This window comes from Palaemon carinicauda, chromosome 1 (assembly GCF_036898095.1).
Source record: "Palaemon carinicauda isolate YSFRI2023 chromosome 1, ASM3689809v2, whole genome shotgun sequence".
Taxonomy (NCBI): Eukaryota; Metazoa; Arthropoda; class Malacostraca; order Decapoda; family Palaemonidae; genus Palaemon; species Palaemon carinicauda.
Genome location: NC_090725.1, coordinates 195550293 through 195571323, shown reverse-complemented (window position 1 = coordinate 195571323; position 21031 = coordinate 195550293). Strand labels below are relative to the sequence as shown.

General features: G+C 33.5%; 1 protein-coding gene across 1 annotated transcript in view; it reads left to right on the top strand.

Moving 5' to 3' along the window:
- Positions 1–7213: 7213 nt before the first annotated feature.
- LOC137643909 (UDP-glucuronosyltransferase 1A10-like) overlaps positions 7214–21031 on the top strand; it is a 46771-nt gene continuing 32953 nt past the window's right edge. The window contains exons 1-2 of the mRNA XM_068376664.1: positions 7214–7376; positions 7701–7831. Coding sequence (XP_068232765.1) covers positions 7224–7376; positions 7701–7831 — 284 coding nt within the window. The 5' untranslated portion in view covers positions 7214–7223. The remainder of the gene's footprint in view (positions 7377–7700; positions 7832–21031) is intronic.

The window sequence follows — 21031 nt, the reverse complement described above, 5'->3', positions numbered from 1 at the left end:
TTGGTAAGCCATAGAACAGTGAGTTGCAGTAATCAATTCTTGAAAATATGTGGTGATTAATGAGTATGTCCATAGATTTTTCATCTAAGTATTTAATAATATATGCTATGTTTCTAATATGATAGTTACAATTTCTTACCATATTATTTATATGTTCATTCATTGTCAGTCTATCATCCATGATTACTCCAAGATTTCTGACAGATTTCTTTAGGTCAATGATCGATTGACCTATTTCAATTCTTTGGAAGCATTCGATTCTTTTTATATCTTTTTCATTTCCAAAAATAATACATTCACTTTTATCTTCATTGAGCTTGAGCTTTTTTGTTAACATCCAAGCCTTAATGTCATTCATTATTTCATGAATCTTTCTTTTTGCTTCATCAACTGATTCTATTGGGAAATAGAATTGTGTATCATCAGCGTATATTTTAGACTTAACTCTGTGAGTTTCAAGTATATTTGCCAGTTCAATCGTGTAAATTTCAAACAGGAGAGGACCTAGTACACTGCCTTGAGGCACCCCTTTGGTTAGTTTTTTTGTCTCAGATTCAACATTTGATATTACTACTTTAACTTTGCGGTTTTCGAGATAACTCACAAACCAGTCATATGCTCGTTCTACGATGCCCACAGCTTTAAGGTCTTCCATCAGATATGTATGTTCTACAGTATCAAATGCTGCACTTAGATCAAGCATCACAAGAATGCAACACTTACCATTAGTTATAATTTCTGTTATGTCATTTTTAATCGCTAACACTGTTTTTTCTGTGGAGTAATTTTCTCTGTATGCAGATTGATCATCAGGTATGGCATTAGATTATTTCAGATGTTTCCAGGTTTGTTCGTGTACAGGAGTTTCAATAATTTTCGAAAAATATGACAGATTTGATATTGGTCTATATGAACTTGAATTGTCTGTATCACCTTTTCCTTTATACACAGGCTTGATGCATGCAACTTTTTCACAATCAGGGAAAACTGCCTGTGTTAGACTCATATTTACCATGTTTCGGTAGGTCTCTTGTAGTCTGGTGAAATTTTCTGCATCTTATGGGTCATTTCCGCAGTAGGGTTTTTTTTACTTTCTTTATTATTCTCATATAATCACTCTGACTTAACTCTTTGAATACTCTTAGCTTACTTACACCTGTTGCTGATGTATTCCTTCGTTCTGTTGTGCCGATGTTGTGAAAACTGGAGCACATTTGATTTATTTTTTCTTCAAAATAATCAATAAAATCATTTGCTAGGCATTTAGGATTATTAGTTATGTCAGGCAATACTATTTCTGTCTTTAGACCTAATAGTTTCTTTAGGTTCTTATGTATTTTCCGTGGGTCATTTTCATTGCACACTTTTTTATAATAGGCCTTTTCTTTTACTAAGATAAGGTAATTGTAGCGATTTCTAGCTGATTTGTAATGTTGCCAGTTTTCATTATTTTTATTTCTTTTCCATTTATCCTCCATTTTTCTTTTTCTTTTTTTCTCTTCATGTAATTCATTATCAAACCAGTTCGATTTTTCTTAAATTTTGATTATCTTTGTTATTTCCGGGCACCTATTATTATAATTAGTTGCAGGTATAGTTTTACTTCTATCAATAATGTAGTTTATACAGGATTGTCTCTCTACAAGGGTGTGCTTCTCTTCACAGTTACAGACTGGCGTTATCCATTTTATATCCTCTAGGCTTTGTTCAATGAACTCTTTTGGATCAAAGTTAGTCTTAATTCTGTATGTGATTTCCTTCTGTATTGCAATATTTTTCTAACATCTAATTAAAAAAACATTAACTTTTGCATTGGGGATATAGACCAGTCAGGTTTAAATCTCCATATTTCGTATGATGTTGTTGTTTTTATTTACTAAAACTAGATCTAGTATATGGTTAGACTGAGCTGTTGGTTCAGACACTATGTTTTCAAGGTCGTGGTTGTCAATCAATTCTCTAAATTCATTGACATATGGGTCTACTCTGTTATCAAGATGTAGGTTGAAATCACCACATATAACTATATTTCGATTGTCATTCAAAATATCTAGTAGGTTATTAAATTCATCTAGAAACATTTTTTTTGCTTTTGCTCGGTGGTCTATAGAGTATAACTATTGGTAGATTTACATTTCGAGATAAAATTTTAATATTCATATATTCAAATGAATTAACTATGAGATGATTTCTTACTGTAACTTTATATGATTTCTTAATTAAGATTCCCATGCCACCACCTCTTTTGTCTTCTCTTGGTTCGTGATAAAAGTTATAAGATTTAGGTGTCATTTCATTTATTCTCGATCTGTCACTCACATTACCACTCAACCAAGTTTCAGTTAATAAGCAAATATCCACATCTTGATCACTTACGACTTCCTCAATGATATGAGTTTTATTGCCAATGGATTGTATATTTAATAGATTACATGATATTTTCTTAATCGAAGCCATGGTCAGTATTGTTTCTGGCTCTTGTTATTTCTTGTTTATAAACTTCGCAGTTTACTCTATCATAGGATTTATGTTTTGTGTCATCATAGTTCTTTCTCACACAATTTATGCATTTAACTTCAACAACATTGCAATGACCCGCTTTATGTTCTCCCGCGCACTTGAGGCACGACTGTTTATTCTTGCAATTTGCTGCACTATGCCCACATTCTGATTTTGCCTGCTCCAGGTTCTGTTTATCAGCAAATTTTATGATCAGGGGGCCATCTTTTGTTTCACCAGTGCTTTCAACTTGGGCTTTTAAATTGGTCATAATTGTTTTCTTATTATTAACTGCTGAAACCTCATCAGTTGATTTTACAATCAATGTTTGGCAAGTTATATTCAGCCTTCCGGTTCTCTTCGTCACTGATCTGACCAAATTTTCTAGACAGGTTAATCCTCTGAAGGGAAAACCATATCTATCCGATCTCTAGTTTTATTAATGCTTTCTTTCCTGTCTAGTTCCTATCCCTTTCATCTCAGCTTACAGTATATACCCAAGCCTGGTCAGAGCTATATATATATATACATTATATATATATATATATATATATATATATATATATATATATATATATGTGTGTGTGTGTACGTATGTATGTATGTATGTATGTATATCGTGACTCCTGATTTTTTTCTTTTAAAACGCACATTTTGGTCACACTACAGAAGCTTCTAGAGCAAGCATTTTCTTACAATAGGAACCTGTTATTGTGCCATATAGCAAAAGCACAAGATGTGTAGAGACACTTCCAGGAAGAAAGGTATTTTCATCGCAGATCGGTTTGTTCCGGAAATGCTGCTGACAGAAATAATAGTAATGCAATCATTAACCAAATACTATCTGGATTTCATCTCATGAAAATAGTATGGATGTTTTATTCATATATTATTCTTTACTATTATCACATCTATCCATGACATATATACTAATATATATTAGCAAATACTGCCACAATACGACTACTTAGAAACATCTTTATTTTTATTTTAATGAGAAAATATATCAGTCATGATCTCAAAGGTAACTTTTCGTTGATAACGATCAGTATCATCATACGTATCTAATGAGCAAAAACAGTAGTGTAGTGTAAAAGATCGAGGATATTCAGGTAATAAAGCCAGCAAACAACAGGGTAAAATGAAGACAAATATCCAATATACCTACAGTAAGTAGTCAACCCTTTTAAGTTACTGTACCAGCATCCTTTGTCTGACTATTTTGAGCCAATGAAATGTACATTTCCTATTAAAAATAGTTTTGTCGCACTGTATATTGAAAAATATCAACATGAAATAGAATCATAAATGTGTCTTTACTTTTGGAAGAAAAAAGGAAATTTTACGCCCCTATAATTTGGATATGGTAAAAAAAATAACGATAGGCTGGAATGTGAATGTGAGGGTTGATATAATGAAAAGTACGTTTCTTGGGGCTCAGGAATGAGGATACCAAGTAAATGAAATGGCTTGTCCACTTTGTAGCGAAAACAATTGAAGATTTTGTGATCAAGATGAAAATTACACATGAAACTAATCATGTTAGATCACCACAGATTTTAGACAACCCTTTCCTTTAGTATTAGCAAAACCCGATACAGAAGCATTAAGCTTGAAGTGCTCAGCCAGTTAACATCCCAGACTCCTTAGGCAAGTTATTAAAGGGAGTAGAGAATTAACGCCAAGCAATGCGTCATCGATATTAGTTCCGGAAACAATACGTGAATAAATGCCACGTCACTATTCTTTTCGAATTACGTTCAAGTATCTATTACACTAGATGGTAACCAAAACAAGAGAAATCTATTTCTTTGGGGTTTACAATACACCATGAATTTTGGTCTACTTGAAAATATCTACTCTCGTTCTTCATCACACCTTTCTGTATTCATCGACTCTCCTTTGTCACACCATTAGTTTCTACGACCTATGACGAGAACGTTTGTTATTCCAAAATCTGTTTCAGCCATGGTTCTCCCGGTAGCCTAATCTTCTTGAAGTGTCCCTGCAATGTTATCCAGTTTACAGTGATTATCCAAGTCGGTAGTATTACTTCATATTGTATGTTTTTTCTCTTTTGAAAATTTGTTCATAAATTCCGTGGTGTTCAGATTTGAATACAAGACCAATTATATGTTTAATATTTTATTTCCCTAACAGGTCACTTAATGCCAACCTCATTTGTTTATGTTTTATTTAAAAAAAAAAATCACATAGACATCAATCATTTAAATCCACGTAAAAAAGCTCCTAAAATTTTCATTACAAATCGCATATTAACAAAAGCACGGAAGAGTAGTTCTGTTTTTTGAAGATAAATAAAACAACAACCAAACATAAAATGAAGATGACAAAAATTCTCTAACGACATCGGCTCCAAGCGTAAAAGTACATTCAGATTTTCAGAAAAAAAGAAAACGGAGAATTCTGGATTCCTGGACATAAAAATAAGATCGTTATGTTGGGACTCCCAAGTTTCATAGCAGAGCTTTCCAACTGGTAATTCATTTCGGATGGAGAGCCTCCGGTTTCAAATAGTTTTCTTCTTTTTCCCCCCGGACTCTCCTATCCAAGAATCTTGGGAGAGTTATATTCTTTCGTGCTACCCAAGATTCTCTCTCTCTCTCTCTCTCTCTCTCTCTCTCTCTCTCTCTCTCTCTCTCTCTCTCTCTCTCTCTCTCTCTCTCTCTCTCACACAAATACTGAGTAACGTTCATCGCCCGTTGCATGTATGTTGATTAAAGTATTGCATAAATCCCTGAATTACAAAAATCATTAATTACAAATATATTTATTTTATGATTGTTTCTGGATTCAACTACATTGTGAATCATTTCCGAATTTGTTAACCGATTTTGGCCTTCCATTCCAATTAGAATTAATCTCCGTATTTTTAAATGTAAAGATTAGGGTAGCATTTGTGATATTAGATATTTTGTTTGATAGAACAATTAATTTAAGTATAAAAGTTAGGAGAAAATTTATTTTAATGATTTGGGAAACATTCTTTATTATAAAACACGTAATAAAAGTTCACACACGTATATTTGTGCAAACACTGCATGTGTATCTTGGTTTCAGAAAAAAATTACTGGAGGAAAAGATAAGTGTGAAATATTAGAGGCATTCCTATAAAATCAAACGATGGGTTTGCAAAATATCTGTTTTCTATCATCAATGTCACAAAACCTGAATGGCGTTGAATAGCAATCTGCAAAACCATCAATGGGGTAAAAATTGATGGAATAATATAATATATATATATATATATATAATATATATATATATATATATATATATATATATATATATATATATATATATATATGTGTGTGTGTGTGTGTGTGTATATATATAAATATATATATATATATATATATATATATATATATATATATATATATATATATATATATATATATATATATATATATATATATATATATATATATATATATATATATATATATATATATATATATATATACATACAGTATATATATGTATATATATACTCAAATCACACTATTATTAGAATGAAGGACCGTAGGAAGGTAAAATATATGGAGACTAAACTTTGTTTCGATTGACGTCATAGTTTTTATGAAGTTGACCCTTTCTAGATATATATAATCAGTCATGCAAAGTTATGTAATAAATAGCCACTTCGTTGAATGATTAATTTATGTTAAACTTTGTGTATTGCATCTGCATAGAATAATTATTAGTCCTGCAAGTAAATAAATCTGCCCCATTTGGTCCTCACACAGGTGAAAATCTAATCACATAGAGGGTTTTTTCGATGACATTTAAAACTCGTTAACCAGGCATCATACATTTATCTGAACCCATTTCTCCCAACCATTATCATTTGCAAAACTGCATTTTATGCAATATATTTGTTAGTCAGTTCTCTGTGCCACCTGTCTGCAAACAATTTTCGTGATTGCGTTTTCGGGAATTCAGTGTCTCCTTCTTCTCTTCCGGCTCCTGAAACAGAATAGGAAAGGTAACATAGGAACAAATGGGGTTTAGACCTTTAGTTCTCTCTCTCTCTCTCTCTCTCTCTCTCTCTCTCTCTCTCTCTCTTTCAGTTTCATTTTTGTCGATCAATAATTATCCATTAGCCGAGCCTTTCTCTCACATTGGTGACTAATTATTTCCTATTCTGTTACAGCATTACCAATGTCACTTGCGAAACCAGACACTTTTCGTTTTTCTCTCTCTCTCTCTCTCTCTCTCTCTCTCTCTCTCTCTCTCTCTCTCTCTCTCTCTCTCTCTCTTGTACCACCACGAGGGACCGCTTCAAAGTTGTATTCAGCAAATGGGATTGCAAGAGCTATACCTATATACACGAAAATATTGGTAAGGTTTTAGTATGAAAGGAGTTCCTTCTTGGTATTTTTTTTTTTTGGGGGGGGGGTGGGGGGGGGGTTAGGAGGGAGTGATATTTAGGTTCTATTGTAACGACCCAGACAGTAACAATTTTGATTTCGAATTTTCTATTTGGGTTTTAAGAATAAGATTTTTGTTTACCGTATTGTAAATATAAATGATATAGCTATTATTTCACTTCCTAATAGGTTTATTTTTATAATGTTTTTGACCTCGAAGGTAATCTAATCAAGCAAGACATCGACATTTTTCTTTTTCACACTAGAATATAAGCCGAAGAGAAACTATTTGCAGTACCAACATTTTCCGTCGCTTTTCCGGACGCAAAGATGAAAGGGGAGATACTTTTCTCGGTTTTGATGACCCTTTTCCTTGGTGTAAGCGAGACAGCGAGGATATTGGTTTTGCATCCCATATTCGCACCTTCCCATGTTCTCACGCTACGGGCACTCGCTAGGGCACTTGTTGGACAAGGTCACCAGGTAAGGGAGCACTTGTGAAGAGGGGACTTTATTTTCCTGTAGTAGAATTTGACATCTTTTTTTACTGAAGATTGTTAAAAACATTTTAGCACAGCTCTTTTGTTTTGTATGTCCTGATGGAATAAGCCATACAAAAAGATAGCATGGTAAACTATCAATAACAATAGCAGTGATATTAATGATAAACCAAAACTTGAAAAAAAATTAAAGTATAACCTATATATATTGAAGTTTGAGGAAAATCAATGCAATTAATGTTTGAAATTCAAAAGCAAAGAGAAAAGAAATTCTAATACCAATTCACATTACGTCTTTGTTAATCAGGTTGAAGTAATCAGATGGAAGGATGAGCATGACTACCCAAGAGAGAACTCTCCGAATATCACAGAACACGTTTTGGCAATAAATAACACTGACGGCAGTATTCCTTACCTGACCGTTGAGGAGAGAGCAAGGTAAGATCATGAATTTTCGAGTACGTTGTTGTTGTTCCTTCTCACGACCGCTTTTTCTATACCTGTTTAACTGTCATCATTTTCTGGTATATTCTATTTCTATACAGAAAGCCTTTATTCTCTCCTAGTAGAGTATAAGATATACTGTATACTTTCTTGATTGGCCGTTTGCATTTATATATTTAACCAATAGGCGAGTAAAAAGAAGCAAAAATCAAACATTTATAAAACTTTATTATATTTGATGTGCAATTTGCTACAAAAATGATGATAATTCCGAAATAGTATATGGTAAATGTTTGAAATTGCAGCTAACATAAAAGAAAATAATACAGTGCGTTGAAAAATGCGAATATATGGAAACTCTTACCAAAATCTGAAAACCTTTCTTCCATCGAAGCTTGCCAGGCGGGTTTAATTTCCCATATAAGTGACACAATACACTTGAATATTATCCAACTTTCAGTTAGATGTTTCACCAGGAAGGTTGAATTACATTCAAGTAAATTAAATCAAATTACCCCTAAGGTAATTAGCTCTAGCATTCATTTTAGTCATTTAACAGTTGTCTGGTAACTTCATAGTTTTTTATAATATAATGACATTTATGTAACATTTTAATTATTCACATTTCGTAAAGCAAGTTTACATAACATATGACAATTAAGTATACTTGGAATTTGGAATAAGACTTAAAAAGGTTTTAACTCTAAGAAATCTAGTAATATATAATGTAGTGAATATAATCACATTTTTATTTGTACATGATATTCACAGTAAGATGTTAAATAACAACTCCTGAAAAAATTTAATACATTTACATAATCTTTTGTTTAATTTACATCCAAACCTAAATTATACTTCCATTTATTAGGACACTAAATCTTCACATGATATTCCATTCGAGGATTTCGAAGACCCTATGGAAATCCTATTAAAGGATAATGTCATCCCTAAGAGAAGGCTCTGCTCTGAGATATTTAGTCCTAAGCCTAAATCATCGGGAACTAAATTCCTGGTGCCAAGAGATCATCAGATATGATACCCTTATTGTGTATACTTTCAAATCATTGACGATATATATATATATATATATATATATATATATATATATATATATATATATACATATATATATATATATATATATATATATATATATATATATTTATATATATATATATATATATATATATATATATATATATATATATATATATATATATATACTGTATATTAAGCTCAGTCATAACAATTGCAGTTAAGTTTTGTAAGTTATACCGGGTCTTAATACTGTGGGATTTTTTCTGAAAGAAAAAGATGTTTCGACTTCTGCGTTAAATTAGAATTGATTTGTTTTGCGTATATAAAACCTAATTGAAAAAAAGGTAATACAATTGTAAATTCATATAGCTTTGCCCAATCTAGTTCAGAGAAAATGAATAGAAGTACACAATTTTTTTACACACACATAAACACATACACACACAAACACACACACACACATATATATATATATGTATATACATATATATATATATATATATATATATATATATATATATATATATATATATGTATAAATATATATATATATATATATATATATATATATATATATATATATATAAATATATATATATATATATATATATATATATATATATATGTGTATATATATATATATATATATATATATATATATATATATATATATATATATATATATAAATATATATATATGAATAAATAAATATATATATATAAATAAATATAAATATATATATACATACATATATATATATATATATATATATATATATATATATATATATATATATATATATATATATATATATATATATATATATATATATATATCACTACGAATGGCCGACATAGACAAAAAAAAAACAGTAGAGTCCCTGCGTTTGTTGGCGAAGCATAGGCAATGGAAGTGAGTATTTCAGAAACTATGATTGAATATGTTGGTGATCCCTTGAGAAATCCACCTTGCCTGGTGTAAGAAAATGCAATAGGATATAGAATTATCAACTGGAAATAAGGCCGGGAGAGTCCATTCTCAACTTTGTGTCCAGTATCTACAGGGATTGTGAAGATAACACGCCTAAAGGAGATAGCAGTCCATTACCCGTAAAAATATCATGAAGTTCCTATCACTGTACCTATGAGGATATTTTTATGGTAGCAGCTGGGTGTTGGCAGCCATCATAATTCCCATTTAAAATATCGCCTGATAAAAGAGGGCACTTCTGGATATGCTGTTAACCGCAAGGATGGATATCAGCTTTTAGGACATCAACAAGGAGAATCAAAAGGAAGATAAGGTCTTAGTCCACAGATGGGAGAAGGGGGATCTCTGTGTGTTGGCAGTGTGAGGATGATGGGCATGTATGAGCATAGTGTCCTGCTTGAGAATCTCGCCACTGCTACTCCTGGCATCACCCCCATGGGAATATTGGGTAGTACACTGGGGTAATAGTGAGACCGTGCCACCATCCCTGTAACCCGGCATTGCAACTCAGAGTGGGTAAAACTTGCCATCATAAACATTTCCTGCTCATAGAGCAGGGAAGTACCTCTAGCTTGCCACAGTCAGCAGCATGGGCTGTCTTCAATATGGCACTAAAACATAGCATGAAAACAAGACTCAAAGAGCAGAAGTTATTCAAGGTGGGATCACAGTTTTCTTCATGCATGACTTTTAAAGTGCCGACCTGGAGGATACGAGGATATCCAGAATTCTTGAGTTGCACTTTATAAACGGCATAAACTTACTATTATGGAACTTGGAGGCAGGTCCATGAAAGTGTTGCCTGATGGACATGAGCATCTTATTGAGTGGATAAGTGAGGGATGTATTATTGTCTATGTGTTTATGTGGAACTGGGGTTGGGGGGAGACAAGTGAAGGAGTTAACTGCAAGTACCAAAAACGAGGAAGTTGCGGCACTAAGGTACTTACGAGTATAGTCGCCTTCCTCATAAAAAGAAAAAAATGGTCATTGTGCTAGTAGAGGATATAGAACAAATTGAAGAAATATATGAAACGTGAAGTGATTGATTTGATTGATAGAGGAATTATTTTGGATGCCGATTCAGTGGGAAAATTGAATATGCACAAGCTCTTCTTAGACAGAATCTTAAGAGATAACGACTCCAGTTCTCATCCACAAAGGTAACCAGAGCTAGTTGCGGCAAGCTTGGCCACAGTGCCCACCTGAATTTGAATGTAACTATGGCATCGTTAGGAATAATGTAGATGCGATAGCAGTTAGAGATGAGCAACTGGGGAGGATGGGTCGATATCCCTTTAGTATTGAGACAGAATCAACACCTATTAGTAAAGACCAATAGAGCTTCCGTTAATTTCTAATGGGAAGTAGGAAGGGAATTTAATGAGTTAAGGGAACAGTGGTATAACAAGAAAAGCTAATCCCCTTGCGTTTCCCAAATTGATACGGCTAAGAAAATATATGGCACTTTGAGACTGCATCAATTATAGTAAATTTAACCTTATTGCTAAAACTAAGGCTTATCTTTGGCTTTCAATTGGAGAGTTCCATACTAATGTGTTTGACAGCAACCATTTTAAAAGTTTTTGAATTAAAATCTGGCCTCTATCAAAATTTCCTTTCATCGTTTATTCAAATTTCATTCGCTTCCCTTCGGTTTGAAAAATTCACATAGTCACTTTTCTCCAATCATGATGTCAGTATCACCTCCCTTGGCCGGCTACATTGTTTGTTTTTTCTTTATTACCTTATAATGATAAGGATAATTTTTCTAAGAGTTGTGTTGTATCAGTATGAAAATCAACTTAATGAAATTTCAGTTTTGCCGTAAACTTAATGACCCTGGAAGGTATCCAACCCTGTCCCAGTAAAGTAAAAGCAAACCCATACTGACTACTCCAAATAATTAGTTTTCTGGGGTTGCTGGTTATCAAAGTAAGTTTATCGGCGATTTTGGAGAAACATTTGATCATTCATTCTAGGTAATGACGCACACAAATAGTGTATCTATTGGTTAAATAATTTCATTGGGCTGTAGTGTCGGTAGAGAGTGGCCCATTTGGTTTGTAACTCAGAGGCTGAAAGTAGCATAGAAGAACTATAGCACCCTCAATCGAGACATGATAACATATCTGTGGATTCTGGAAAGGAATCGGTACTTACTGTCGGGTTATGTGATTGAATTATAAACTGATCATTGACCCCTGCAGAATTTCTTTTGTACAGGGGACTTATTACTAAACAAGTCACTTGAAACTCAACAGAAGTGATTTGGATTACATACTGTAGAAGGCAAAACTAATGAAGTAGGTGATATGTTCCCCAGATATGCGGTTTTAATAATCACTTAGTCACAAAAGAGAAAAGGAAGAGCAAATAACCTAAAATCTTAGACCAGGGAAGTAAAGAAAGAAGTTGAATAGAAGACGCAGAAATACTCGCAACAGGAAGGAAGAAAATTGTAGTTACGAGAGAGAGAGAGAGAGAGAGAGAGAGAGAGAGAGAGAGAGAGAGAGAGAGAGAGAGAGTGAGAGAGAGAGAGAATGACCAAGGCGAATGCATTTGGAGGACATGAACAGACATGCGTCTCCCAATGATGGATATGTATTTAATGAGTTTAGTTAGGATGGATTGCAAGTCCTATCATTACGGAAAAAGGAGAAATGGATATGGCAGGGGAGAGCAGTAGTATGTGGAGAATCAGACAGCTTTCCTTCCCTCCTGAATATGTTGCAAAGGAAGTTTTCCTAGAAAACAAAATATAAAAGTACGCAAGATTACTATATTGTAAGGATGGGCCTTCCTATTTAGTTAATCGAGCCATCAATATTAATGTAGGTCCATAAGCCATGCACTCGGAGATTGCAAGATCTTTAAAAAAAGCCACATAAATCATTCTTTTGCGTTGAATTTAAAAATCGAGAAACTCATAAAATGTTATGCCAATCCTCTAACTGCTTTACGGTACATCGCTCCACATTACTGGAAGCCAGAAAGTGGAGTGTGCTGCCTATTAAATATCATGGGGTGCTTGTAAGTGTAGTTAGACCTCTTCCTCTCGGCATAAAGCCACACAAATTACGATGTGTGTTTATGTAGGCCTTTCCCAGGTGGACTCATATTTATTCAATGTTTGATTACTGATAAATTGGATTTCCCATGCTTTGTGTTCCTTCATCACTAAATTTTCCTGTCCAAAGATATTAACAAGTAACAACAAAAGAAAATTAAAAAATTTGATGAATGTAGCCCGTTTGATCAAGGTGCATATAGGTGTCCAGCAATATATTGATAGAGTCTTATAATAGAGAGGTGGTGAGAGATTTTATATTAATTAAAGGCAGATGATCAGAGTCGTTGGTTTTCGAGGCATCCCACTACCGAGTAAGCTTAAATATTGTGTACAAATCATCAATATTAGATACACCCTTTTTTCTAGTGTACAGAAATGACCTCGTATTACTATATAGAGTTATAATAAATCATCATCAGGTACATAACTATATTCCAGACCATTACAGCATGTATCTTATATATGTGTTGGAAAATGATTAGCAAAACAGAAAGGCTTTTAGCAAGGTCTAATTAAAACCATTGTAGGGAATATGCTTGTTTGTTTTGGTCCAGACCCATTATGACGGTTGTGGAAGACTGCGTTTATTTTAAAAGACTATACCCAAGGAAATTTGCATTAACTTTTATCCTTCTTCGTGGCTAAAGGTATCGTCACTGTAATACAAGTATCCTGGACCAAGGTTCAAATCCCGACCGGTCAGATGCTATTATCTTTGGGTGATTTCTTCTCGAGACTGTGATCCCGCCATCGTTAAGGGAATACAGACATTAATATATAAATATATATGGTTAATTTCAAATATGAAAAAAAAAGTGCAAAATTTGTCATTGATCGAATGCCAATTTACTAACCTACCAATTAGCTACAATGGTGAAGATGGGTTGATTTTAATTTTAAATACAAAAAACCTTAATTCGAAAGGTAAGTGTACAGAAGAATTTTTATTAAAGTTACCTTTCTCCGTGGCTAAATGGGACGGTCACTGTCATACAAGTACCGTGGACTTGAGTTCGAATCCGGGCTGGTTAGATGCTATTGTCTTTGAGTGACTTTTTCCTCGAGACTTTGATCCCAAAGTCGTTAAGAGAATCCACACATTAATGTATTGAAATATATGGCTTATTTGAAATATGAAAAAGACGTTTATATGTGCAAGATATATCATTAATCGAACGCCAAGTTACAAAGCGACCAGTTAGCTACAATGGTGAAGATGGGTTGATTGCAATTCTAAGTACAAAAAAAAAAAAAAAAAAAAAAACACATTGATTCGACAGGTATATATACAGAAGAATTGTCATTGAATTTTATCTTTCTTCGCGGCTAAATTGCACGGTCACTATCATAAAGGCATCCTAGACGAGAGTTCGAATCCCAGCCACTTTGATGATTTTGTCTTTGAGTGATTTTGAATCGAGCCTCTGATCCCGAGGTCAGTAAGGGAATCCAGACATTAATGTGTTAAAATATATGGAATATTTGAAATATGAAAAAGAAAACAATATTTATATATGCAAAATGAAACATTAATCGAATGTCCCTTGCTATGATGGTGAAGATGGGTTAATTCAATTTCTAAGTTCAAAAAACCTCAATTCGACCGGTATATGTATGTGAGAATTGTCATTGACTTTTATCTTTCTTCGAGGCTAAATGTTAAGGTCACTGTCATACAAGCATCCAGGACCAAGGTTCGAATATCTGCTGGTTATATGCTATTGTTTTTGAGTGATTTTGTCCTCGAGACACTGATCTCGATTTTTTAAGAGAATCCACACATTAATGTATTAAAATATATGTCTTCTTTGAATTATGAAAAAAAAAAAAACATATTTATAAGAGCAAAATTTATCATCAATCAAATGCCAAGTTAGAAACCTACCAATTAGCTACGATGGTGAAGATGGGTTGATTTTAATTCAAAGTTAAAAAAAAAAGTTAATTTGACAGGTATATGTACAGAAGAATTGTCATTGACTTTTATCTTTCTTCGAGGCTAAATGGTACGGTCATTGTCATACAAGCATCCTAGAACAAAGTTCGAATACCTGCCGGTTATATGCTATTGTTTTTGAGTGATTTTGTCCTCGAGACTGATCCCGAGGTCTTTGAGATAATCCACAATTAATGAGTTAAAATCTATGGCTTATTTGAAATATGAAAAAACACATTTATATGTGCAAAATTTATCATTAATCGAATGCCAAGTTACAAACATACCAATTAGCTACGATAGTGAAGATGAGTTTATTTCAATTTTAAGTAAAAAAAAAAAAAAAAAAAAAACTTAATTTGACAGGTATATGTTCGAAGATTTATAGATGACTTTTCTCTTTCTTCGTGGCTAAATGGTATGGTCACTACCATGCAAGCATCCCAGACCAGGGGTCGAGTCCCGGCTGGTCAGATGCTATTGTCTTTTGAGTGATTTTGCCTCAAGACTCTGATCCTGCCATCGGTAATTAAGAGAATCCAGACATTAATGCATTGAAATATATTTCTTAACTGAAATATATATATATAAAAAAAACATGTTTAAGTGCAAAATTTAACATTAATCGAATGCCCTGTTACAAACCTAGCAATTAGCTACGATGGTGAAGATGTGTTGATTTTATTTTCAAGTTAAAAAAAACATTAATTCAATAGGTATATGTATATAAGAATTGTTATTAACTTTATCTTTCTTCGTGGCTAAATAGTACAGTCACTGTTAAACAAGCATCCTGGACCAGGATTCAAATCGCGGCCGATCAGATGTTCTTGTCTTTGAGTGATTTTGTCTCGAGAGACTGATCCCGATATTGTTAAGAGAATCCAGACATTAATGTTATAAAACATATGTCTTATTTGAAATATGAAATAATATGTTTAAATGTGCAAAATTTATCATTAATCGAATGCCAAATTACAAACCTACCAATTAGCTACGATGCTAAATACAGGTTGATTTCAATTCTAATTACAAAAAAACCTGAATCCGACAGGTACATGTACAGAAGAACTATCATTGACTTTTTCTTTCTTCGTGGATAAATGGTGCGGGCACGATCATATGAGCATCCTGGGCCAGGGTTCAAATCCCAGCTGGTCTGATGCTATTGTCTTTGAGTGGGTTGGCCTCGAGACTCTGATCCTAAGGTCGTCAAGGGAATCCAGACATTAATGTATTAAAATATATGGTTTATTTGAAATATGAAAAAAACACGTTTAAATGTGCAATATCTATCATAAATCGAATGTCAAGTTACAAACCTACAAATTAGCTACGACGGTGAAGATGGGTTGGATTTAATTCTAAGTGCAAAAAGCTTCAACAGGTGTATATAAAGAAGAATTGTCATTAGGTTTAATCTTTCTTTGTGGCTAAATGGTACGGTCACTGTCATGCAAACATCCTGGACTAGGGTTCAAATCCCGGCCAATCAGATGCTATTGTCTTTGAGTGATTTTGCCTCAAGATTCTGATCCCGAGGTTGTTTATCAAAATATATGGCTTATTTGAGATATGAAATGACAGGTTTAAATGTGTAAAATTTATCACTAATCGGATGCCATGTTACAAACCTACCAATTACCTACAATGGTGAATATGGATTGGTTTTAATTCATAGTACGAAAAACTCAATTTGGCAGGTATATGTACATAAGAATTTTCATCGACTTTTATATTTCTTTGTGGCTAAATGGTACGCTCACGGTCTTACAAGCATCCTGGACCAGAGTTTGAATCCCGGGCGGTCAGATGCTATTGTCTACGAGTAATTTCACCTCGATTTTGTGATCCCAAGGTCGTTAAAAGAATCCAGAAACTAATATATTAAAATTTATGGCGTATTTGAAATATATATATATATATATATATATATATATATATATATATATATATATATATATATATATATATATTGAGAGAGAGATGAATTTAGTAAGTTTTCAGCAAAAGGAGGATTAAGACAGCAAAGAAGCCCAGCCATGGAATTAACTTCTTTATTTCTATGTGCTTTTTTTGGTACATTGTGGAGGATTGATTTTTATCAATTTTTATTTTTTGTTTTTTGCCAAATCCTGAGAGAGAGAGAGAGAGAGAGAGAGAGAGAGAGAGAGAGAGAGAGAGAGAGAGAGAGAGAGAGAGAGAGAGAGAGAGTGTGTGTGTGTGTGTGTGTCAGAGAGCGAAAGGTAGTTAGTGTATCGATTGTATGTTGTGAGAAAGACTGTTGGTATAAATGAGGTTGATTGTTTATGTTTTTAGCTAGGTTAGGAAAGTTGTGAATGTCTTGGGTGAAAGTTCTTTTTGATTTGACTGCAGTTAGAGGCAGTTGTGTGGTTTGAGTGCTGGATTACTATTTTATATTATTTTTCGACCAGCATGGAAGTGTTTATTTACTTCAAAAGTACGTACAATTTTATTCATATTTGCTAGGAGTGATTCTGAATGATAGAAAAAGTTTATTATTTATATTTGATTATAGTGTGATAGTTTAGTTAGCTAGGAGTGCTAGTAAGTGGTTTTCTTTTTCATATTGCAGGCCGTAATTTCTCCTTTGGAGATATTAAATTAATTTTTGAATGATGACCAATTGATGACCTGCATTGTGTTGAAGGACCTGATTTGATTGCTCTTATTCTGTAAAATTATGACGAGAATGACGATGATGGTGATGATATAGACTGCTCAAATCAAGTGAGGCAGGTGTAGCAGATTGCCACAAAGTTATCTGTCTGCCACCGAGTTATTGTGCTAAGTTTTGCGCCTGCCAGAGAATTGTGGATGTCGAAGATTGCCATTATTCCGGAAAGTAAGGCAGCGGTATGGAAGGCAGATGTTGCATTTTGTATGCTCATAGCTTCAGGCTGGTAAATGTAGCAATTGATTACTGTGATAAGGTAAGTGATCTTTTGATGTGGTCAGGCAGCCAACCACGTCAACGTGAATGCCGCAGAAAAACTGTAGAGGTCGATGAAAACTGGCTTTTGTTAGACAGTGAAATTAACATAAAATTGACAACGTAAAAACGGTAATGAAAACTGAGTTGAAATTACCATGTGTTATATTCAACATTTTTTTTTTTTTTAAGTTGTTTGGAGTTAGGTGGAAGTTAATGTGCCTGCTGCTTAAAAAAAGGAAGGCTTTGTTCTTTATTTGTATGTTCAGTGGTTGATTCACATGTATTGCAGTCTGCTCCCAGCCCCAACACTCATTCATTTACGATTCTACCTTATCTGCTCCTATGTTATCCTTTATACAATTACGTTTAGGTCTCCCCACTTTTAGCATCTGGCAAGAATGTAGATCATCCTTTTGCTGTGTATTAAAGAAAATCATTGGGGGTATTTTTAATTAAATGCTACTGATTAATGGGTCACTTGGTGGGTTGGGAAGTTGCATAAAAATTGCTGGTATGTAGATCACTGGTCTCAGTAGGTATATCCTGAAATGCAGTTAGCACCTAGGCTCCTACTTCAGTTATAGCTTTTAGTGGATAGATCAATAGCTACCTTCCCTTTCATTTGGAGAAACTTGGGTTGAATTCCAATGTGAGATGGGAATTTGTTTATATTAAACACACTATTGTGAGTTTTATTTATATAATAACTCATTCAATGTAATTCAAGTGAAATTCTATCATTCGTGTCACCTATGTAAGACAGTGACCTCACCAGGTAAATATTGAACCATAGTTAGGACCTAAAATCCGATTTGTATTAGTGTTTCAGTATGCATGTTTGGTGGCTGTCTTAGCTTTCATTTGAAGAGGCTAAGGTTCATTCCTAATGAGAGGAATATTATATATATATATATATATATATATATATATATATATATATATATATATATATATATATATATATATATATATATGTATACATATATATATATAATATATATATATATATATATATATATATATATATATATATATATATATATATATATATATATATATATATACATACATACATATATATATATATATATATATGTATATATATATATATATATATATATATATATATATATATATATATATATATTTATATATATATATATATATATATATATATATATATATATATATATATATATATATGTGTGTGTGTGTGTGTATATATAATTATTTAGCCGTCATTTTTGACAGTTCACGTACAATAGTACAGAAATGAAATATATATATATATATATATATATATATATATATATATATATATATATATATATATATATATATATATATATATATATATATATATATATATATTCTTCTTTGTCTACATCTTTTTCCACTTCTATGTGGGGTTGATGTAACTGGCAGGCGTTCTCCATCTACCTCAGTCCCACACTTCATCACCGGTTAATCCCTTGATACAGTCCGTCCACCTTCGCTTCGATCTCCCTCTCCTTCTCGTTCCCTGTACCTCCATTTCCATCACTCTCCTCCCAATATATTGTTCATCTCTTCTCATGACATGACCATACCACCTCAGTCAACTTTCTTGGATCTTATTTGATAGTTCTCCAACTCCGTTGGCACCCCTAATTACCTCATTCCGTATCTTATCTCTTCTTGTCACCCCACACATCCATCTCATCATTCTCATCTCTGCCACATCCAGCTTCATCTCTTCTGTCTTCTTTATTGCCTACATCTACGCTCCATACATCATTACCGGTCTGACAACTGTCCTGTGTACTTTACCTTTCAACTTAACCTCTATTTTCCTGTCACATAGTACTCCACACACTTTTTTCCAATTCTTCCATCTTTCTTGTATTCTGTGGTTTATTCCTGCTCCCAGATCACCATCCTCTGCAACTGTTGATCTTGAATACTTGAAATTCTCAACTCTTTTCAATATCTCTCCTTGTAAACTAACTTTCCCATTCTCGCCATTTTTTCAATCTCAAATACTCTGTATTTTTCCTGCTGATCTTCTATCCTCTGTTTTACTTTTCTCTTCTCCACTTCTCCAGTTTCTCTTCTACTACCTCTCGCCTAGTGCTACACATTATAACATTATCAGCAAAAAGCATACACCATGGAGACTGTTCTCTAATACCTTGCGTTACTACATCCATGACCTGATCAAATAGGTAAGGGCTCATTGCAGACCCCTGATGTAGTACCACATTTACTGGGAAACTTTCTGTTAGGCCTATACTAAACTTAAAATTTTCTACTGCCCTCTCATACATTTCTTGGGTGATTCTTACGTATTTCTCAGGGACTCCCTTTTTTCTCATACATCTCCACAGCTCCTGATGGGTTACTCGATCGTATACCATCTCCATGTCAATAAAGACCATATGTAATACTTTCTGTTTCTCCCGATGTTTTTCTGTCATCTGCCTCGAAGCAAATATTGCTTTTAGAGTCCCTCTTCCAGGCTTCGTCTTCTTTGACTACATCTTTTCCCACTTCTACGTGGGCCCGATGTTTCTGGTCAGCTTTCTTCCACTACCTCTGCCCCACACTTCATCACCGGTTAATCCCTTTGATCGAAGGTCTTCCTTGATACAATCCATCCACCTTCGCTTTGGTCTCCCTCTCCCTCTCGTTCCCTGTACCTCCATTTCTATCACTCTCCTCCCAATATACTGTTCATCTCTTCTCATAATATGACCATACCACCTCAGTCTACTTTCTTGGATCTCATCTGATAGTTTTCTAACTCCTGTGGTACCCCTAATTACCTCATTCCATATCTTATCTCTTTTTGTCACCCCACACATCCATCTCAACATTCTCATCTCTGCCACGTACATCTTTTTCTCTTCTGCTTTCTTTATTGCCCACGTCTCCGCTCCATACATCATTACCGGTCTCACAACTGTTCTGTGTACTTTACCTTTCAACTTGACCCCTATTTTCCTGTAGCATAGTACTTCACGCACCTTTTCCCATTCTTCCATCCTGCTTGTATTCCGTGGTTTATTTCTGCCCTAAATCACTATCCTTTACAACTGTTGATCCTAAATACTTTAAATTCTCAACTTTTTTCTGTGTCTCTCCTTGTAAACTAACTTCCCCATTCTTGCCATTTTTCAATCTCAAATACTCTGTATTTTACCTGCTGATCTTCAATCCTC